Here is a 24414-nt window from a genome sequence, read left to right on the forward strand (position 1 = left end):
GCCGAATGTTTAAGGTTTCTTGAAAGTCACCAGATACAATAAGGCAGGCCCCGGATATTACAAAAACGTTATCCATGTAGCTTGAGGTTTCAGTGCATGCAGATTTGTCGTCCTCATAGGAAATACAATGTCAAAAAAAAAAGTAATTCTAATATTCGGCTTGTTTTAAGCATACACGAACAGGAAGATGTAGGAATTAATCAATTTTGATATACTTGATATGAGAAACCAACAGACATTTAGCAAAATGTTCCATTGAGTAGCTTGAATTCTTCATCAGTTTTATTTCAATGAGATAACAACTAGCAAGAAGCTAGCATCCGTTTCATTTCATTTCCTACAAGTAATCAAATGAAAGATAAGATGCTTCAATGATGAGACAGTCAGTCGTTGAAGAATATTTGTCGTGGAATCCCGACGTTATTGGATCAGTAATACATCTTCACGAACCGTAAAATGAGCTGTTTAAAAATGTATAAATGTGCATCCAATCCAATTTCTACATGTTTTGTGCAAAAAATATTTAACTTTCTTTTTTATGCTTCCTCGTACAGTGAATTTCCACGAAGGAGAAATTGCTCGAAATTGTGATCAACCCTTTACAATCGAGAAGTGACTCTCGATCACCACTTGTCCATTAACTCGAGTGGTCAACTTGGTCCATCAACTCAATCACTTGAGTCGATGGATTCGACTTGTCCATCAACTCATGTGGTGACTCTCACTAACCACTTGATTTGATGCGTTAACTATGGTTCAGTTATCACTTCATGAGACTAGTTTGGTTCATACTCAACAATATGTGCATATAAAACAACTGCTGGTCTTAAATCTTAAATACATATTCTAGATTTATTATCATATATGTGTCTTCGATGTTAGCTCGAACTTGAGAGTCGTGGCAATAGGAATATTATTTTCAAAGTTACGGACCCCAATAAGCACGAAATAAGGTGAAATAATCAGCTCAAGAGAAGATGAGTTTGATTTTTCATTGTAGAGGAGCGAAATTACGTCTGTGCGTAGACTAACATTTGTAGAGGATGAAAGAAGTGATGAAGTTGAGAGGTAAGAGTTGTAAGAAGGCGAAATATCAAGGTAATAGATAGTGAATGTGAAAGCAACAGGGATTCTACAGAAGTTACAGAAAATAATCCAATATCACAATGGATAATGTGCTCAGAATCCGAAAAAATACCGCAGAGAATACCGTTTATATCCGGCGAAAGAGCCTGAAGACAGCAAGTACCTTCAGACATATAAAAACCGTTAGATTTCTGTGAAATCATTTTAAAGTAGCAGTAAGAAATTCAATAAATATTCGAAAATCGCCTCGAGTTGCTGCTTCGCCGAAGGCCTCTAGTGTAGTGCAAAGGGTTGATATATAAGAGTCGGGAAGTATAGTTCCAGTTAACAGCCAGAGAACTACACAACTGAATGTTTGACATCATGATTTCAACTTGTCTTGAACTTCTGAAATGAATTATAAACTTTTAAAGCCATAAATGAAATCAGTTGCAATAAAATATTTACTGATAACAGACCATATAACTGCAGCGGTATCTCATATATTAAAAATATTACCAAACGCTTTGAACCTAAAATCTAAAGACCATTAAAATATTTTTCTATACTGAAAAAGCTATGTCTCGTATTTTTGAAAATACTTTTTATTACACATGATAATAAGAAAAATAAAATTGTGTTTGAGAACAAATTTGAATATTCAGCTTTTTTGTATATTTTCGTATCTTACCTGCACTTCTGCCTCCGCATTCGTCTAAGATACTGTTAGCTCGTGCCTTCACATCACTGGGAATAAAGCTATCGTTCAAAAGAGGAGGATATGCGCAAACTGCCATGACCTGCAATAAATAACAATGATTTCTGATCAAATAATATCTGATTCAAGAATAAACAATGTAACTTAGAATCTCAGAACCATCCAGATATATAGATGTGGTAATTCGCTCCTATAACTCGTCCGCCTTTTCCTAAATCTGGCAACAGCGACAGCGGCGAGATACTTCTTCACGCTGCGTGAGGAAATGGACAGATTTGCATTCCGATGAGGTTAGAACACGGTGATGGATGCAGCTGAACTATGCCGCTCGAAAGATGTAATTCCGTTTCACGAGGATTCAACCTTTTTATCTTACTTCCTTTCACTATGTACATACCACAATTATGTTTATTCTTTCATCATTAAATAATCCTGTACACCAAGTAATTTTTGTTAAAAAATGTCTTACAGGTCCAGCTTTAACATTAATAAGATCAATTCGTGGAATTACTAATTGGGATCAATTAAAACACCATTTATTATATGAATTTTTGGAAAAAATTAATAGCCTTCAATTACATAAAATAATGGAATCTCGTCACATGAAACCATTTGAAACCTTACAAAAATATTTTTTAGCAATGAGAGACCTCGCACACAAAGGTTCTCTGGATGATTCTTCTTTGATTGACTATGTCATCAACGGTATTCCTGATTCATCAAACAACAAAATAATTTTATACGGTTGTAAATCCATCCCTGAATTTAAAGAAAAACTGAAGATTTATGAAAAACTTTTTAACAATTCAAAACATTTGAAGCAAAGTACTCCTAAGAAATTTACAAATTCCTTTCCCAATGCTAAAATTGATGCTAAACGTACATCAAATACACAGCCAGTTTGTTATTCTTGTGGTTTAAAAGGTCACAGAAGCAATACTTGTCCTAATAAATCTAATGGCAAATTCTGTTATGGCTGCCAAAATTATGGTCACGTTCATTCCAATTGTCCCAAACGTTCTGGTAGTTCTACCACGGAATCTGCTCCTAGTTGTTCTATATCTGATAATACTGTAAATGCACTTTCTGATCAAAAGTTTTCTAAAAATCCTATGCATGTTGATATTCGGCTTAAAGTAACTCAGTTAACTGCTCTCTATGACACTGGTTCACAAGCAACGCTAATTAATGAGCAAGCATACCGCAAAATTGGTTCTCCACTATTACATCCTTCCAGAATTACATTCTCAGGACTTGGCCGAGACACAGTTCAAAGTATTGGATTCTTTCAGGACTACATTCAAATTGAAAACACTATTTTACCTGCTAAAATCCATGTAGTAAAAACCATATAGTAAAAATATAGTAAAAAACTATATGATTCCTCTTGATGCCATTATTGGAACAGACTTTTTGCAACAAATTCGATTTACATTTGATAAAGACGGTATTCATTTATGCAGCAATAATAATGATCAAATTTTTGTTAATGTTGCTAATGTTACTCATGATCACACATTTACATCTGATCTTTCACACATCCCAAAATTGGAAATTCTCGAAGAAGTTCAACATATCATTCCTCCTCACAAACCACACAAAGTTGACACTACTATGGAAGATTTTTAGGGAATAAAAGAAAATGAACATCAGTTGAAGAAAACAGTTAAGGAAAATGATAATGATGATGCACATGACAATTTAGAATTGGATTTAGATGATGACAATTTGGATTTGGATGATCTCTATGACAAAGATGATGCTGATACCAATCGTGGAGCTCATGACGATGATGTTGATGAAGTTGGTGATGACGCAGACAACGACATGGATCAAGATCATATTGATGATGACGACAATCATGACGCTAATGGTGCTGATGATGATGATGGCACTCATGAAGCTAATGAAGATGGTGATAATGATGTTGATCAAGATGACATTGCTGTTGTTGATGAAGATCATGTCAATGAAGATGATGATGATGACAGTCATGAAGCTAATGATGATGATGATGTCGATAATGATCCAGACGTGCAGAATATTGAAGAAACTGCGAAAAATAAACTGAATCAATTTGAACAAGCATGTGCTGATCAAGCAAACGAGAAAACACCTAAAACACCTGCTAAAAGTGCAGAAATTCCCAAGGAACAGAAAAATAATCTAAGGAAACTACTTGTCTCTGACATTCCAGCGGATAGTACAATTTCTCAAATTGCCGAACTTTTTCCAAAAGCATCTCAGATAACTCTGAATTTATTACCTGTACATCCAAATGTTACCGTAAGTTATATACAGGAAAATGATGCAATTGAAGCGAGGCAAAACAGAATGCTGAAATACTTAAAATCAAAATTACTGTTTCATACACTTTATCCGCTTCACACCCAAAGAAACGCAAGACGAGAGCCTGGAAGTATAAACGAATAAAATTTAAACGAACTTCAAAGACAATGACATTGCTGACACAGCATGATAATGAAAAAGCTGCATTATGCATTGAAGCTCAACGGAACCTCCTCCGTTTACAGCAAGCACATATACGACAGTATAAGAAACGTCGCAAACCTCCCTGCAAATACAAACTTGGACACCAAATACCAATCCAGCCTGAACTGAAACTTCCATTTGGACTGAATCTTCGACTTGAACTGAAACTTCCATTTGGACTGAATCTTCGACTTGAACTGAAACTTGGACTTAAACTTCGTCCCAAATTATTCGGTCCTTATGAGACAGTTCATCCCTATGATTGTAATGAAGTACAAAAGATACGCCATGAAGGAACCATTATGATGACAACCTGTGCTGATAAGACGAACCGGTGGTGCACAAACCTAACATTCGCCACCTGGACATTGATTTTTTTTTCACTTTTTCTGCTTTTTTTTTTTTTTTTTTTTCTTTCTTTTAAGATCAACCCCCAGGCGAGGACGCCCGGCAAGGCAGAATGGCCGTGTGGTAATTCGCTCCTATAACTCGTCCGCCTTTTCCTAAATCTGGCAACAGCGACGAGATACTTCTTCAAGCTGCGTGAGGAAATGGACAGACTTGCATTCCGATGAGGTTAGAACACGGTGATGGATGCAGCTGAACTATGCCGCTCGAAAGATGTAATTCCGTTTCACGACGATTCAAACTTTTTATCTTACTTCCTTTCACTATGTACATACCACAATCATGTTTATTCTTTCATCATTAAATACCCTTAAAATGTCACTGCCTTCCTCTATTTTAATCCTAACCTCATCCTACATAGATATCAGCAGTTTTTGTGTTTGAAATTTATTCTGTCTTTTCTAGAATGTGTTTGATGTAATGAATGAATAATCAAACATAAATAAATACTGCTTCAAATTAAGATACAGGTATTATAATCAATTACAGGCTGCGTACAAAGTCCGTTTAATTTCTAGATATTTCAGAATGTATATCATGTAACATACATATATCAGCGTAATTATCAGGAAAAAAATGGAATGTACCTCTTAGGCGTCTATACTGCCTGTATGTGTGTAGAGACATTAGGTATTCTTTGAAAGCAGGAGAGATGAAAAAATAAGCAATGCCCTCGCGAGGACTCAAACCACGGACCTCTCGAAAACGTGCCGAGCATGCTGACCTTTACAACACGAAGACATGCTAAGAAGGCGGGAGAAATACCTTATATACTTACCTTTTAAAGGGCGACTGTGCATTAGGGGAAACAATCGCCAAATCCTGGTGGTGGAGAATCTTCATCCACTCTATTAGTTCGGGCGGCACTGTATCAGGTTCTGTGTTCCTCCTTACTTGCTTTGGGAACATTAAATGTCCTGACTCGGAACAGGGAGCTTACTAAAGCTATGTTCAATAAATTTGGGAAGTAGACAATACACACAGGAAGGGTATACGAAACCCTTTATTTTTCTCTCTTTACAATGATTTCCGGACTTCGGAATACAGAGACCAACCACTTGTGGTCTGAACGTAAGAATATAAAAATATTAACTAAACTCTAACTAAACTTTGGATTAATCAAACAAGTGCCTACTCCAAGATTGGCCGTATATTAGCAAAAAGGCGTATGTAGTACAGAGAACTGCTAACACTACGATACGTTTAAAATTATCAAGAGGATTAAACCTCTGGCCTTGAAGGCAACCAGCAACCGAGTAAAACTACTATGGCAAACGGCCTGCTTCTAATAGCTCTTCCTCTCTCTTGCTTGGCAAAAAGCCACAACTTAAGTACTTGGCGTTCGCAAGACAAGTTTGCATAAATAAGTTAAAGCTTTTAATTCTGGCCGGAAGTAGAAAATAAGAAGTGATAGTAAAGATTTAAAATAAAATAAACGTTAGTAAAACTTAAGATCCTTACATACTTCCCGCCAGAGTTAATTAGTTTGAAACTGAGGTCTAAAACGACCTTGTTGAAAACTTTTAGCTCTAGAATCCAACGCGAGGCCAATCTTTTACAAACATTTCTCACTAGAAACTAGAAATTTAAAAAAAAAAAGTCGTTTTTACATTATCAACTCCATGGACAATTACGTTTCATCTGTACTACACCTAAACAGGAGTTCTTAGTTGAAATCTGGTTCCTTCCAGAGATCTGGAAGGAAAACTAGTTTAATGAAATGTTACACAATTAAATGGCAAGTAACATGAATACTTATATTTCTCTTAACATTCTTATTTCATTCATGACGTTATTTAATTATCTCCTCGTGCTCTCTGACATGTGTTGTAAAGGAAAACACCAAACACGAACGTGTTTATGTACAAGTGTTCAACACTACCGCCTGCAACCAAAACACTAACGTGTTAAAATTCAACACAACAAGACCTCATAACACACCTTATATTCATCTCTAAACCTTGAGGTACTATTCTGAAAGTGGCTAACTCTGAAGTGTAGCGTCAGAGAGCCTAACTACATTCATTCAACCTTTAACACATATTCACAATAATTTGCTCTTTTTACAGTCACACGAATAAGTTAAAATTTTTAGCATTACTTTCACTTTTAACATATCACAGTATTTCTTAACGTTTAAAATAACAGTTCACATTGTATATAAGGACATATTAACATGCCGTTAATTTTACGCATTTTAAAACATTCATTAGTAGTACATTGTTAACTTCTATTCTTTTCCAAGCAAGTGCCAATTCTTCTACATTGAAATACTACATTTCCAAAGTCTTTCAGACTAAAACTTCTTTCTTGCCAGAATCTTTTAAATAAAATTTTAAACAATAACTTTTACAATATTCAAGTATTTACACATCCTTTTATACATTAATTTTAGTTTTACTCGCGAGTAATTGAAAAACATAATACCAAAATAGGTAACAACTCATTTCTCGCCTTTTTGGCGATAAAGGTAGACCTCACATGAGGTAAAACGTTTTGAATTCTGCCACTTGCAGTAAAAATGAAAGATTAACTTAAGGTTTCAAAGTAACATAAAGTTTTACTTATCTTTGTGATATTCGGACATCCTTTTTTCTGCCCAGTCCTGGAAGGTAGCGAAGATTACGGTTTGGTTTATCTTCCTTCTTGTGCGGGTTCGCCCTTCAGTTCCTTCCTCCATGAGCTTTCTTTTCCTTCCTGTTTGGTCACAATTGAAGACCTTCTTTTTAGCCTCTGCCTGTGGTCTCGGCCGTTTGATGGCAGCTGGTCTTGGTGGAACCGGGACAACTCTCTCTCGTTCCTGCTTGGATCTCGTTGCTGTTCAAATTTTCCTTGTTTCTTTGCCTCCGCAGCTGGTGTTCCTTCATCAATTCGTCGACATTTGCTGCGTAGACTCCTGTCCGATGGGTAGATCTTCCGTTTTGGAGCCGGGTTATAGTTGCCGTCATTTCTCCTGGCTCTCTTTGCATTCGTCGTACTTCTCCCTTCTTCATTCTGGGGGTGGCCGTGCTCTCTCTTTTCTGGTCGGTGGAACGGCTTCTTTTTCTTGTTACCTTCAATTTTCCAACGGGGAAACTTTCTTTTCAATTGCTCCTGCCTCCTAATGGCTTGCTCTTGTGATTGTCCTTGTTCCACCTCTGGAGCTTGTGCCTGCAGTGCCTGCCGTGCCGGATCCTGCAAAAGATCTTTAAATATTTGCATTTTATTACGATTATAGAATGGTTTTATCTGGTCAGTGTTTGCGGAGCATGTTTCACCATTCCTGGCTTTTAACACCACTACAGCCTGAGTTATTTTTTCTATGACATATGGTCCTTCAAATCGTGGAAAAAATTTGGCAGTTTTATCTTCTGGTGCTGAAGAAAGTGAATGCTTAATTTTTAACACTTCATCTCCTACTTTATAAGTTACTCCCCGTCGTTTCATATCATAATAAAGTTTCTGTTTTCTCTGTGCTACTTCAGTGTTCTTTTTTGCTTCTTTAATTAATTTTTCTATATCGCCCATTTTAAATTCTGGGGCTCTTTGTTGAACATAAAATAATTTATCTAACGGCGTTATAATCTTTCTGCCTAAAAATAACTCAGCAGGAGTTTTGCCCGTTGTATCATGTTTTGCGGTCCTAAGGGCGAAAGCTAATTCATTGACATAGTTATCCCAGCTTTTATGAAAATTTTTAACATAACTACGGATAATTTTCACTATATTTCTATTGACCCGTTCCGCTATATTTGATTGCGGCCGATACGGGACCATTTTTAAATGACGTATGCCCAGTTTTTTGCACATGTCTTCAAATATATTACTTACAAATTGAGGACCATTATCCGATATTACTTTTAGGGGCGCCCCGTATTTTAATATATATTTATTTAAAATAGAATCAGTAACTAATTTCACGGAGGCTCGTTTTAAGGGAACAATTTCGGTCCACTTACTAAAATGATCAACCATAACAAGGAGATAGCGACTTTTATTTAACTGACTTTTTGGGAAAGGGCCCAATAAATCGATGCCAATTATTTCATTTGGAAATTCGGATTTAATGCTATTTAGAAACCCGGCTGGGCGGAAATTAATATAATTAACTGCTTGACATGTTGGGCAGGACTGGACATACGCCTTTGTTAACTTTTGCAGTTCAGGAAAATAAACTGCTTCGCGTACGCGTTGGATGGTTTTTCGAATACCAGCATGAGAAGCTAAAGGGCAGTCGTGTAACTCCTGCAGTATATTTAATCTAAGACTAGCTGGGATAACAGGTCGAAATTCGTTGCTGGAATTTGTAGTTTTTGTATAAAATAATAGACCATCTATTAGTTCGTAATGGGCCTACCTATTTCTTATCGCAACAATATCTTGGTGGCTAAAATTATCAGGATCCTTTAAATACTCATAAATGCTTCCAAACTCAGGATCCTTACCCAGTTCGGTTATTACAGTTTCTCGGGAATTTATCGTACATGCTGTGAGCATTGCCACCTTTACAGTATTACCTTGTTCATCTATTTTTATTCTGGATAGGGCATCTGCTACGATATTTTCCTTTCCGGGGGTGTGCTTGATTACGAGGTTATAATCTTGTAACTTGAGTGCCCATCTTATTAACCTTGGGGATAAGTTTTTCCCTGAGTACAATCTAGTTACCGCCGCATGATCAGAATACACTGTTATTGGCGCCCTTCCAAAATAGACTCGGAACTTTTGCACTGCTAACAGAACTGCAAGTGCCTCTCTCTCAGTCGCGGAATAATTTCTTTGTGTTTGATTTAAAGTTCGACTAAAAAATGCCACGGGATTTTGCGAAAGTACCGCTCCTACCGCATAATTCGAAGCATCCGCTGAAATTTCTAAATTCTCATCCTTTTCAGGAAATTTTAAAACAGGGGCTTGCGTTAATGCTTGCTTTAATTTTTCGAAAGCACTATTGGCTTCGGCCGTCCACGAGAATCTTGCCTTTCTCCTTTTTAATTTTAACAATGGTTCAGCAATAGCTGCAAAATCTTTTATAAAGGACCTATAATATGAACAAAGTCCTAGAAAAGAAGAGCGCTTCTTCGCCGTATTTGGCGGCGGATACTTTTGCACAGCGATTATTTTCGATTCGTCTGTCTCGATTCCTTTCTGAGATATTTTGTAACCTAAGTATTTTAATTCAGGGGCTGCAAATTTGCACTTTTCGACATTAACTTTTAGGCCGGCCAAATTTAATAATGAAAACACCTGTCTTAAATCCTGTAAATGTTGGTCCAGATTATCACTAGTAATAATGATATCGTCTAAATAGATAAATGTGGACTTTCCAAGAACAGGCCTTAGCACAATGTCCATACATCGCTGAAATGTAGCCGGTGCCCCTGAAAGGCCAAACGGCTTACGAAGGAATGCATAAGTGCCAGACTTGGTTATAAAAGCAGTCTTAGGCACATCTTCCGGTCTAACCCCTATTTGAAAATAACCAGTCGTTAAGTCTAAAGTAGTCATGTATTTGGTAGAAGTTATGTTCCTTAGAATTTCTTCGATAATAGGTAACGGATATACAGAATATTTAGTCATGGAGTTTAATTTACGATAGTCAATTGCAAAACGCCACATTTTTGGATGTGTTACCGGATAGTCATTATTTTTCTTACATAACACAACCGGGCTAGCATAACTACTTGAGATGGGCGTTATGATCTTTTTACGTAACATATCTCTAATGTGCCACTCTATAATTTTTTTTTTATTCTTATCATATCGGTATGGTTTGTGGCGAACTGGCATTGAATCTCCGGTGTCGATACTATGGTTAGTAACTTGAGTAAATCCTGGAATATCACTAAATAACGAAGCAAATTCACTTACCACTTGCCGAATTTTTTGTTGCTCTTCCTTAGGCAGGTGATCGAGGTTTAACGTTGGTGGTTCTGTTTTTTCTTCTCGAACTGGTTTCATCGTCACCTTAAGGGACGATTCGTTAAAATCCAGCGTTACTTCTGCCTCTGAAAGAAAGTCTATCCCTAAGATGACATGTGCTTGCAAATTCTTTGCGATAAAAAACATAATCTTTACTTGCTCGTCCTTGATACGAATGTATACCGGTAATTTACCTATGCATCTTTCTCCCTGCGCAGCTAACACTGTCGTATTATCCGAATTATATATGCGGTATTTCCGAATTTACTTCCTAAAAAAATATTCTGCCACACAGGAACACTGCGCGCCTGTATCCAGGAGTGAGGTGGCTGGGATGTTATTCACCAACACTTCAATCTTTGGAAGAGTCAAATTTTTCACCATCACTGTATTTAACTTGAAGGAAGAGGGGTTTTCTTGGCCTTCGGATTTCCGCACCCTTCCGTCCGCAGAAATCCGTTTTAGTTTAAATCTTGTTTCTTCCTTTCCATGCCTTCCTTCTTTTTCCACTGGCCTTCAGACTTTTTTCCTGGCTTACTATTGAACTGTCGACGTTCGCCGGTTGTTTTTGGATACTCGGGTTTCCTTGCCCACTGATTCGCTTTGCTTCCGTAGCCGTGTTCTTGACTTTACTGTGGTCTTGGCGCACCAAATTGGCTTCGTTGCTCATACTGGCGTCTTCTTTCAATGTCCGACGTTCTTCTACTTTCAAACTGGATTGCTAGCTCAAATAACTTTTCCAGTGTAGTCGGATTCCTTAATTCAATAAAATCTTGTACTCGGGGAAGTAACCTCGGCAAAATCACTTGAATTATCTCAGGACCCGGACTGTTTCCATACAAGAGTTTGAAGACGTGAATTTTTCTTAAAATAAAGGTGGAAAGATTTTGAATTCGTTTCTGGTATATGCTGAAAAGTTCGGCTTCTAATCTTGCACGATCTCTTACGACAGGGAAGGCTTTTACTAAGGCGGTCTTAAAATTTTCGTAAGTATAGGTGGGACTTCCCGCTTGACCCAAGAGGCTTCTGCCTATATATTTGAACCAATTAAGCGCTTGGCCCCTCAAAGCACTGGTAGCTAAGGTGACTTTCTGGAACTCATGCACTGGATACAGCATGAAGTGGTCATCCAATTTTTCCAAAAAACTGGTTTGTTAAGTTACAAAAAACCAGTGAGTTTCCATTAAATGTTGCTTCTGGTTTCATCGATGCGCGCATGGTCTGGACCAGTGGTGCGCAAACTTTTTTCGACTGCGACCCCTTTTGTAGAGAGAAATTTTTGGCGACTCCTAGAGATAAATGTTTACAAATACGATGTATATTTCGCGCATTTCTTTCGTTTCGAATAAAAACATCATCATATCTGACTCATATTAATTTTATTTATAATTTTAAGAAAATACTTTTTGTATAACACAAAAATCAGTAAATTGCCCTTTAATGAGACGTATGTGGCTGCATGTTTCTAATTATCTCATCGATGTTTGGATGTATGTTGCTAACTGCAATTCGCATATCATCTTCATAGTTTAAACGCGAGCGGTATTTAGTTTTTATTGAAACTAGTTTGCTAAATCCAGTTTCACATAAATACGTTGATGCAAATTGTATTAACACTCTGATGGCATTCTTGCATGAAACGGGATATTGTTTTTCCACGGATAGCCAACATTTTTGGCAAGGCTGAAAGGCTGAGTTTTAAATTGATTTCGAAGAGTATAATCACTAATTAGATCTATCAATTGCTCTTTCTCACTAATTTGAAGAGTTGAACTGCATATGTCAAAGGAAAATGGATCACGAATCCAACCAAGATCGTTTTCAGGAAAATCCTCGAATCTTCTCGAAAAATTTTCCTTTAACTTTTCAATGTGATTGGAAACGATGTTTTTAAATGTAAATATATCTATATTATTTTCCTTGATAAAATCGTTAAAGCAAGGGAACATGTCGGTGTTGTTTTTATTCAGTTCAGTTTGCCAGAGACTAATCTTATTCTTAAAAGCTTGAATTTTACTGGCTTAAGTTATGATAGTTGAATTCTCACCCTGCAAGCTCAAATTTAAGTCGTTAAGTTTTTCGAAAATATCAACTAAATAGCTCAGCTTCCCTAGCCAAACTTCATTGATATAATAACTTGCCAATCTATGTTTCTTTTCGATTAAAAACATATACACTTCATTTCTCAAATATCCGTCGTAGTATTTTCCCACGTGAAAGCCATGTGACTTCGGTGTGTAACAGTAATCTCTCATACGTTGAGCTCATCTCTTTGCAAAGTATTGAAAAGAGACGGCTGTTGTGGCTGTTGCATTTAATGTAGTTAATTGAACTAACACCGTCTTATTATATGTTGTGCAACTCTTCATCCATATCTTTTGCAACAAGAGCTTGCCGATGAATCATACCGTGATTAAATACCATATGAGACGCCCCCTTCTGAATTAAGCCTCTGAGCCCTTTATTCGAACTTGTTAATGCTGCAGCACCATCAGTGCAAACCGCAAAACAGTTTGCCCAGGTAAGGGACTTTGTTTCAAAATATTCATTTATTACTTCGAATATTTTTTCTCCAGTTGTTTTTCCCTTCCAAACTTTTGCAACATAAAAACGTTTCTGTTATATCTTCATTAAAAATAAAGCTAACGTAAATAATTAGTTGTGGCATGACATTTTAGTAATATCGGTAGTCTCGTCCAGTTGTCAATCAAATACAGATGAATTTTGCATGCGTTTTATGACTTCTGAGTCGTTATTTCATGACATTTCGGAAATCTACCGAGACACGGTATCTCTTGATAATGGTATTGTTTTTAGTTCATTTCCATATTTATTGCCATGCATAATTGATGTCATCTTAGTTGCTGCAGGCAGGATAAGGGATTCTCCAATTGTATGGGGTTTCATTGTTTTTCCTATTAGATAAGAAACTTCTAAAGAAGCTCGTAATGCTTTCTGAGGTATTGTTGTAAATTTCTTTAAATGTGCACTTTGAATTTTCAGATTTTCAGCTCGTCTTTGAAAAAAATCGGCATGTTTATTTTGAAGTTCTTTATGTTTAATTTCCAGGTGCCTTTTTAATTTAGCTGGTTTCATGCTCTCATTTGTTAATTTTTCGTTGCAAATGACACATATCGGGCAAATGACACATAACAAATAATATATAAAATTTTATCATTTTTTTTCGAGAAATTCAATAAAATTAACAGAGATCTTTCTCTAATGATAGTACATACTTGATAACAAAGAGTAGCAAAGCCCGATAAAAATATAAAAAATCATAATTACACAACGTCACACCATAAAACTTGAGGATAAACTAAAAAAATTGCAGGCCAACAGCTACATGCTACAACTTCATGCGAACACTTCACGTCTTCACTCTGACTATCAGATACACTGCGTACCTCGCCATCTGATTGGCTGATCACGGAAGCGAATTTTTCCCCTTTCCCTGCGGTTAACGTCTAGTCAAATAGGCGCTTTACAGTAAAACTGGCAAATTATCGCGAAGAGGGCGCTATCTACCGGAGTGAAAAACTTGCGTCTTTACACTTTACATACATTACGCATTACGGTCAAAGAAAGAGCGGACAGCATGAAATTGCAATTAAACAGTGAGTGACGGCGCTTCACTCTTTATATGTACACTGTATGGTATGCAGCATGCAGGCATAATGCATTTTATAAAAATTTGGCGACCCCCAAAAAACTTCTGGCGACCCCTAGTTTGCGCACCACGGGTCTGGACGATGTAACCAAATCCTTCCAGGGCGGCAGCTGGCATTTCTGGATTCTGAGCCGCTTCTGCAGGCAGCACAGGTTCTTCTTGAAACTCGGCCATGGTTATTCTTCTTCGTCGGGCGCCACTATCAGGTTCTGTGTTCCTCCTTACTTGCTTTGGGAACATTAAATGTCCTGACTTGGAACAGGGAGCTTACTAAAGCTATGTGCAATAAATTTGGGAAGTAGACAATACACACAGGAAGGGTATACGAAACCCTTTATTTTTCTCTCTTTACAATGATTTCCGGACTTCGGAATACAGAGACCAACCACTTGTGGTCTGAACGTAAGAATATAAAAATGTTAACTAAACTCTAACTAAACTTAACTTTGGATTAATCAAACAAGTGCCTACTCCAAGATTGGCCGTATATTAGCAAAACGCCGTATGCAGTACAGAGAACTGCTAACACTACGATACGTTTAAAATTATCAAGAGGATTAAACCTCTGGCCTTGAAGGCAATCAGCAACCGAGTAAAACTACTATGGCAAGCGGCCTGCTTCTAATACCTCCTTCCTCTCTCTTGCTTGGCAAAAAGCCACAACGTAAGTACTTGCCGTTCGCAAGACAAATTTGCATAAATAAGTTAAAGCTTTTAATTCTGCCCGGAAGTAGAAAATAAGAAGTGATAGTAAAGATTTAAAATAAAATAAACGTTAGTAAAACTTAAGATCCTTACAACTGTAGAGACATTAGGTATTTTTTGAAAGCAAGAGAAATGAAAAATGAGCAGTGCCCTCGCCGGGACTCAAACCACGGACCTCTTGAATTCGTGCCGAACGTGCTGACCACCACACCACTAAGGCATATTAAGAAGGCAGAAGAAATATCTTATATGTGCTTCTCCATTATCTCTCGATAACTGAATCTGTAACCAGATTCACTTGTTCGTGCTGTTCAACATTCCTAGGATCCCTTTTTAAAGGCTTCACCTACGCCATTGATCAGTCGTTCAATAACAGGTGCGCTGAATAGACTCTTTGAGGAAACCTTAAAGTGCATTATCCGTTATTGCAAGATCGTCACTTCTAGGAAAAAGGAAAACCGGAGGTGGATAAGTGTCCAATCTAGCAATTCAGAGATTTCGTTCGAACGACGTCAAACAGACAATACAAATCTATCGTGCCGGAACCAAAGACTGCTCAGGATTTCCGCGATAGTCACCAGCATGAACGAAGCATTATTGCTCTTATCCATATTGTAGAAACATCGCATCATCCTGTAACAGACAGCACCATTCGTTTCTTTTACCAACTCCGTTTCAATGTCCAAAATATGTGTGTAAGTTAAGAATTCGAGAAGAAAAGCAAATGAAAATTAACTCTTCTAAAGACTGGGTCAACTTTGTTGGTTCCAGAATAATAGACAGTTTTAAAAAAGAAATTATATTTATGTATAATGATTGCTAATGGTTTTGGCTCATGTTAAATCAGCTTAATATTTCATACTTTTTTTTATAAATCTTTTTTGGGAGGGAGGAGGAGTGAAGGAGAATGTTCTGCAATGTGGAATTTGAAATTGGATTTCGATCGTTTTTTAATTTCTCTTTTCTTAATGTTTGCAATGTAGTAAAGTTTGCAGCAGTTCATATGTCATTTTCATCACAACTGTTTGCTGAGTAAAAAACACAATAAAAACTTTCAGAGATAATATCTGAGATCTTGGAACAAAACAACAAAAGTCAAACTGCTGCAAAGTTTACTCTTTACAGAAAGAATCTGGTATTTTTCAAACAAGAAAAAAAATGATAAATACATCATTCATTATTGATATTGCCATTATTTTCTTAGATTAAAACAGCATCATAGCTAAAAAATCAGTAAAGCAGAAATTACAGCATGAAGTCAATAAAAATTTCCATTCATTTTTCACAAGGTTTGAACAACTTCTGGAACATATTTGTGAAGTCAAAATTTCGAAACTGGATTTTGCAATTTCTACAGCCCGCTACATTTAGTTAAAACTTGTCATATGAAGAATATACAGATAGCAAATTTTTAATTTTTTAGGGTACTTAATGCTGTATCCATTCGTTTTGAATGTTGTCATTGAACATTAAGTGAGCTGTCTCCTCTATTGGAGACTTTGCACTAATCATTGTTATAGTGCTTTTTTTAATTTACCTTTAAATTATCCTTAGTTACCAAAAGGTACCCTACAAGTTGACCATAACATATAAAATAAAACTCAATTCAGCAATAAGATACTAGTAACAATAAAGTTGAAAACTTTGCGTTGTGTTTATTCCGGATTAACCCTTAAAATCCATTTGAGTAAAAGACTGGTAAAAATCATGAACACACAAAATAAATTTAACCATTGAATGATCTAGAAAAACTTATTTATTTAATTCTTATGCATTTAGTATATCCATTTCTTAAAAAAAATCAAAACAAATTCAAACAGTTCAGCACTATTGATTTTTCAATCCATACTCTTACTGAGTAATATTACTTTAGACTTAGAATCTCTATTAAAATTTACCTTTACAATCTAGTAAGCATATCAGAAATAAACTATGAACGATACCCTCCCCGGGGAGCAAAAAAAAAAATAAATAAATTTAACAAGTTACACTTTCCAAAAAAAATGAAACACTTCACACAGAATAACAATACAAAAATATATTGCATACTATTGCACTCAATCACATCAGTTATGATACTGCTATTGCACATAATAATTTTCTATTTACTCCCCTTCTTTTTTTTCTTAAAGTATAGTTTAACCGGATAAATGTTAGGTATTTACGCTATTACGATCCTACCAATAAAGTTAATCCCTGAGAGTAGCAGAGAGGCTCAAACAAAGATATTACAAATCAATCCTCACCAAGCAGGCACTCCAAAGTTGAATTACATAATTTCATGAAGAACTTATTTTTTCTTTTACAATTAAGTTAAGTTACAATAATAAAAAAAAATTAAATCCTTAGTCAAATTAATACTTTACTTAATCGGCACACAAAAATTATTTCTATAGAGTTAGGTTAACTTTGTCAACTACAAAAAAAATTTAATACTCAACAAATCAAATTAATTCAATCATTTAACTGCAGAATTCTATATCATTTATCTAACCGGGAAAGAAAACATAAAAAAAACTGATCTGGACCACAGGCAAGCAGTTGCTGAGTAGCAGGCAAAATCAAACCATATGAAAAAAAATTATCCCTTGAAGCTCAGGAGTAAAACCGGCAGATAGTTGCAGGAAAGGTGTTCGTCGATTATATGGAGATTATCACGGGAGCCGAGGAGGTTTTCCATTTGATACAGGATGAACAAGGAAGTTCCCATATTGCAGGATGGTTGAAATACAGTCCAGGACTTGGAGACGAGAGCTGTCAGCAAGGAGAAAAATTTCAGCTCAGGAATCTGTCGGTGGAAAAGGCGAGTCCGACTTCTAAGTTCATAGAAGCAGCGGGTGTTGACCAACCAAATTAAACTAGGCTATTTCGGAGCAAGCAAGAAGCTAAAGAAGCATTTCTATGGTAGAGAACTAGGTAGAGTCATCTTTCTACAAGGCAATTTTCAGCATTATATTTCTTGAGAACTTAAATGTAAATACACAAACGCATACACCAAAAAAACTGATGCAACGAAGAATTAGGTGGAGACAATGATACCCGTAAACCAGTGCCCGCGCTCAAGGCGCAGAGGCACGAGGCCCGTAGCTCTATCGGGGAGGTATACCATTTCCTCGGCAGAATCTGCTGCCGTCGCGTACAGCATCAGAAAAGGAATTCAAAAGAAAAGCAGAAGACGTGTCAAGAAAAGTGTGTACGTCGTCCAAAACAACCCCTTAAAAGGGAGGACGCCGGACTGCCAAGTTGGCACAACCCACTCTTCGCCAAAAGTTAAAATAGTTGCAACAACAGCATTCCCCCATGTTAGCAAACTCGCCAAATCCACTACTTTGAAACATCAACGGAAATTCTATGTCGCCAAACCCTCGCCAAAATAACCCCGCCTTGTGGAAGGGGAAATTAGGAATTTCAACAACCCTGCAAGCCGTCCCAACGAAAGATTGCTGAAACTCGCAAAAAGTGACTTTTCAACCGGAAGAAGGGCATTTCATCCCCCTTTACCAAAATCACAAGCAAACGAAAAAAAATCTACTAATTAAAGCTCATAACTGAAATGCAATTAAAGTTATAAAAACGAAAGTTATGTCAAATTAAAGAGCTAATTTTTCTGCAACTAATGATATTAAATACTAAGAAATCAAATTAATTTTTGACATGAAAAACTGAGTTTATTACGTGAAAAAATTCACCTAAATCCATTGTTTGCGTGTACAAGATTGAAGACGCAGTTCGCGTAAACTCGGAAAGCCAAAATATATTACACTAGAATTAATAAGCCAAAAAAAAGAATATAACCAAACTTGTGTAGCTCAAATTTTGAATAATTACAAATTAAAATTTTGATTTTTATGAACCACTTAATTAAATTAAATTTGCTACAGAACATCCACCACTTAATTAAATTAAATTCGCTACACAACATCCCTCCTATGATCGGGAAAAAATTTTTTAGCGAAGCGAAAAAAATTTTTGGACCCACAGACAATGGAAAAGGTTTACATAAGTTACTAAATACGAAGAGAAAAATCAGAGTACATAATGGTACCACATGTTAATCACAAAGAAGGATACCTATACCTATTTACAATTAATCCTACCATGAGTCATGGTTAGCAAATATAAATCCTACCAAATCAATGGTTAGCAAATTCAAAGTCCTACCATAATTGGTTAGCAAAATCAAATCCTACCATAATTGTATGGTTAGCAAAAATCCATTAGTGAACCGAGTAAGAGGGACAAGAAGTGTCCCTGGCACACAACAAGCATATATCAAAACAAAATAAAAGTGTTGTCAAACAACACGTGACATGCCCTAAAGTAAAATGTTAAATCACGAAACCCCCAAAAGGCAAATCAAGTGAAAAGTGTGTAAAAAAACAAAATATATGTAAATAAACAAACACCACTGAGTATACGAGTGTTCAAAGCAAAACAATTCAAGAGCTACTGGCGCTTGACACAAAATGTAAACAAACTAGTTCTTGGAATCACCCATTGAAGTGACAATATCAACTCAAAAGTACGCTTAAGGAAAAGTGTACCGTATAAATCATAATTTTCCCTAACACACAGAATTTCACTTCCCTAAGAACTGACACCCCACCAATACGAGAGGGCAAAGGAGTAAACACCGCGACTGTACAGCGCAGACTAAACTACTAATAAATCCTTGGCATAAGAAATTAAAACGAGTTGCACTAATATGAACAGAAGACAATCACCACGAAGTGTTGGCTGGAAAACTATCTAGTCAAAAATTCTAACCGAAACAAATCCCGGCTACCATGGCTAAGGGATTTCAAGAGAGAGAAAAAAAATTTTTGAACTTAAGAAGAGGAGAAAAAGCGGGGACCAGCCCAGCAAAATTTCCAAAAAAAAACCAATCCGGGCTATTGAGACTAGAAAGTTCCAAGCCAAGACAACTTGATCACAACCTCACATGCCAAAACATGTAAAATCCAAATGCAACACTCGACCAATGATAAGCCAAGAAGACTACACAACTATACTAATTGATTATAAAATTTAGCTACAAGAATACAATTACCAGAAACAAATAATAATTTAACCAAAATTGTATACAAAACACACTATATTCTCAAAATATTTCATTTTACTTTTTCGACACAAAACCATGGGTATCTCTAGGCCTTAGATGGTAAGGTGAATCGTGTGACGAGTTCTTTACATTATCTGTCAAAATTGAGTCATCCTTTTGAAGTGTGGGAAAAGTAATTCTCTCTGGTACCTTCGTGAGTCTGTCCACGTGTATCGTCTGAATCCGATCAGGATTTGTAATTGAAGAGATTTTATAGTTGACTTTAGTCACTTTCTCAATAACCCTGAAAGGTCCCTGATTCAAGTTAGAGAGTTTTCTAGCCATACGTGGCTGAACTACTGGAGTGTATAAATTCACCAAATCTCCCACTTTTATGTCCTTATCATGAGAATTCTTTCCACGTAAATTTTCTTGCTTATCAGCAGCCTCCGTTAAATTCTGATTGACTAATTTAAAAGCCTTTTGTAATCTCAAAACCAAATCTTTAGAATAATTGTTTGTGTCATCATAAGTTCTAAAATTGGTTTGCAATAATAAATCAATTGGTAAGCACAAATCTCTGCCATACAAAATAAAAGCTGGACATTTCTGAAGTGCACTATGACGACCAGTTCTGTGTGCCAATAAGGCAAAAGGCAGATGTCTATCCCAATCCTCCTGAGTTTGAGAAACTAAGTGGCTAAGTGAATTAATTAAAGTGGCATTTAATCTTTCTACTACACCATCAGACTGTGGATGATAACTCGTAGTAGTATGTTTAGTAGCCCCCAATTTCTTATAAACTTCCATTATAGCTTGAGAAATAAAATTAGTACCTTTATCTGTAACAATGTGTTGAGGTATACCATGAGTTAAAATAAATTGTTCTAATTTCTCAATTATGGATATGGATGTGGTGTCTTGCAAAGGATAAGCTTCAGGCCATCGTGAAAAATAGTCAGTTACGACTAAAATATATCTGTTGCCTACCATAGTAACTGGAAGGGGACCCACTATATCCATCGCTATTCGCTCAATGGGACGGGTAGCCATAGGCATTCTCATAAGGGGAGCCTTATGAGCAGGTCTATGACCCCTCCTCTGGATACAGGAGTGACAGGACTTAATGTAATTGTGCACCTGTTTATGCATACCCTTCCAGAAAAAAGACTTTTGAACCCTATGAAGTGTTCTGTGATAGCCTGAGTGTGCAGCAGTAGGAGAATCATGATGCTCCTGCAAAATTCTTAATATTAGTGTTTTAGGAACAACTAGTCTATCTTGTTTCTGCCAACGTGACTTGGGTTTCTTGTATTTGCAATATAAAACATCTTCCTTTACAAAAAATATCTCAGAATTAGGTGTAGGAGACTTATTATTCTTAAGATCATTTACGATCTGTTGGCAAGAAGGATCAGAAGCTTGTTCTTTTTTGAATAATTCCAACAATTCAGGAGTAATGGAAGTTTGAATTAATTGTGTAACATTTACTGCTCTAGATAAATAGTCTGCTGTTAAATTTAATCTACCTGGTTTATGAACAATCTTATAATCAAACTGGGATAAACCCATAATCCAACGTGCAATTCTAGAAGTGGGATCTTTAAGTTTTAAAACATGAGATAATGAAGCTTGATCAGAATATACTGTAAATGGTTTACCAAGAAGATATTGTCTAAAATGTGCTGTGGCCCAAACAACTACCAAAATTTCCCTCTCTATAGTACTATAACGTGCTTCAGGACCTTTTAATTTTCTACTAGCATAACAAATTGGATGTTGGAAACCGTTAGAATCTTCCTGACACAAGACAGCACCCAGTGCATAATTAGAAGCATCTGTACACAAGGAAAAAGGTTTAAGAAAATTAGGTAAAGCCAAAATGGGTTCATTCAGAAGTTCAGCTTTTAGAATATCAAAGGTGTGCTGAGTGGTGTTTTTGAAATTTACCTTTAAATTTTCCTTAGTTACCAAAAGGTATTCTACAAGCTGACCATAACATATAAAATAAAACCAGGGCCCGCGCTCAAGGCGCAGAGGCACGAGGCCCGTAGCTCTATCGGGGAGGTATACCATTTCCTCGGCAGAATCTGCTGCCGTCGCGTACAACATCAGAAAAGGAATTTAAAAAAAAAGCAGAAGACGTGTCAAGAAAAGTGTGTACGTCGTCCAAAACAACCCCTTAAAAGGGAGGACGCCGGACTGCCAAGTTGGCACTACCCACTCTTCGCCAAAAGTTAAAATAGTTGCAACAACAGCATATCCCCATGTTAGCAAACTCGCCAAATCCACTACTTTGAAACATCAACGGAAATTCTATGTCGCCAAACCCTCGCCAAAATAACCCCGCCTTGTGGAAGGGGAAATTAGAAATTTCAACAACCCTGCAAGCCGTCCCAACGAAAGATTGCTGAAACTCGCAAAAAGTGACTTTTCAACCGGAAGAAGGGCATTTCATCCCCCTTTACCAAAATCACAAGCAAACGAAAAAAAATCTACTAATTAAAGCTCATAACTGAAATGCAAGAAAAGTTATAAAAACGAAAATTATGTCAAATTAAAGAGCTAATTTTCCTGCAACTAATGATATTAAATACTAAGAAATCAAATTAATTTTTGACATGAAAAACTGAGTTTATTACGTGAAAAAATTCACCTAAATCCATTGTTTGCGTGTACAAGATTGAAGACGCAGTTCGCGTAAACTCGGAAAGCCAAAATATATTACACTAGAATTTATAAGCCAAAAAAAAGAATATAACAAAACTTGTGTAGCTCAAATTTTGAATAATTACAAATTAAAATTTTGATTTTTATGAACCACTTAATTAAATTAAATTTGCTACACAACATCCACCACTTAATTAAATTAAATTCGCTACACAACATCCCTCCTATGATCGGGAAAAAATTTTTTAGCGAAGCGAAAATAATTTTTGGACCCACAGACAATGGAAAAGGTTTACATAAGTTACTAAATACGAAGAGAAAAATCAGAGTACATAATGGTACCACATGTTAATCACAAAGAAGGATACCTATACCTATTTACAATTAATCCTACCATGAGTCATGGTTAGCAAATATAAATCCTACCAAATCAATGGTTAGCAAATTCAAAGTCCTACCATAACTGGTTAGCAAAATCAAATCCTACCATAATTGTATGGTTAGCAAAAATCCATTAGTGAACCGAGTAAGAGGGACAAGAAGTGTCCCTGGCACACAACAAGCATATATCAAAACAAAATAAAAGTGTTGTCAAACAACACGTGACATGCCCTAAAGTAAAATGTTAAATCACGAAACCCCCAAAAGGCAAATCAAGTGAAAAGTGTGTAAAAAAACAAAATATATGTAAATAAACAAACACCACTGAGTATACGAGTGTTCAAAGCAAAACAATTCAAGAGCTACTGGCGCTTGACACAAAATGTAAACAAACTAGTTCTTGGAATCACCCATTGAAGTGACAATATCAACTCAAAAGTACGCTTAAGGAAAAGTGTACCGTATAAATCATAATTTTCCCTAACACACAGAATTTCACTTCCCTAAGAACTGACACCCCACCAATACGAGAGGGCAAAGGAGTAAACACCGCGACTGTACAGCGCAGACTAAACTACTAATAAATCCTTGGCATAAGAAATTAAAACGAGTTGCACTAATATGAACAGAAGACAATCACCACGAAGTGTTGGCTGGAAAACTATCTAGTCAAAAATTCTAACCGAAACAAATCCCGGCTACCATGGCTAAGGGATTTCAAGAGAGAGAAAAAAAAGTTTTTGAACTTAAGAAGAGGAGAAAAAGCGGGGACCAGCCCAGCAAAATTTCCAAAAAAAAACCAACCTGGGCTATTGAGACTAGAAAGTTCCAAGCCAAGACAACTTGATCACAACCTCACATGCCAAAACATGTAAAATCCAAATGCAACACTCGACCAATGATAAGCCAAGAAGACTACACAACTATACTAATTGATTATAAAATTTAGCTACAAGAATACAATTACCAGAAACAAATAATAATTTAACCAAAATTGTATACAAAACACACTATATTCTCAAAATATTTCATTTTACTTTTTCGACACAAAACCATGCGTATCTCTAGGCATTAGATGGTAAGGTGAATCGTGTGACGAGTTCTTTACATTATCTGTCAAAATTGAGTCATCCTTTTGAAGTGTGGGAAAAGTAATTCTCTCTGGTACCTTCGTGAGTCTGTCCACGTGTATCGTCTGAATCCGATCAGGATTTGTAATTGAAGAGATTTTATAGTTGACTTTAGTCACTTTCTCAATAACCCTGAAAGGTCCCTGATTCAAGTTAGAGAGTTTTCTAGCCATACGTGGCTGAACTACTGGAGTGTATAAATACACCAAATCTCCCACTTTTATGTCCTTATCAT

At 36.3% G+C, this 24414-nt stretch overlaps 1 protein-coding gene across 6 annotated transcripts in view; it reads right to left on the reverse strand.

Moving 5' to 3' along the window:
• The window catches only part of LOC118182824 (alanine aminotransferase 2-like), a 122494-nt gene that overhangs the window by 36268 nt on the left and 61812 nt on the right, over nucleotides 1–24414 (reverse strand). For all 6 annotated transcript variants that reach the window (XM_085813295.1, XM_085813292.1, XM_085813294.1 and 3 more), the window contains exon 3: nucleotides 1757–1865. In XM_085813295.1, coding sequence (XP_085669421.1) covers nucleotides 1757–1865 — 109 coding nt within the window. The remainder of the gene's footprint in view (nucleotides 1–1756; nucleotides 1866–24414) is intronic.

Source organism: Stegodyphus dumicola, chromosome 3, assembly GCF_044657685.1.
Source record: "Stegodyphus dumicola isolate Sdum_Otavi_A_Nest chromosome 3, ASM4465768v1".
Lineage (NCBI taxonomy): Eukaryota > Metazoa > Arthropoda > Arachnida > Araneae > Eresidae > Stegodyphus > Stegodyphus dumicola.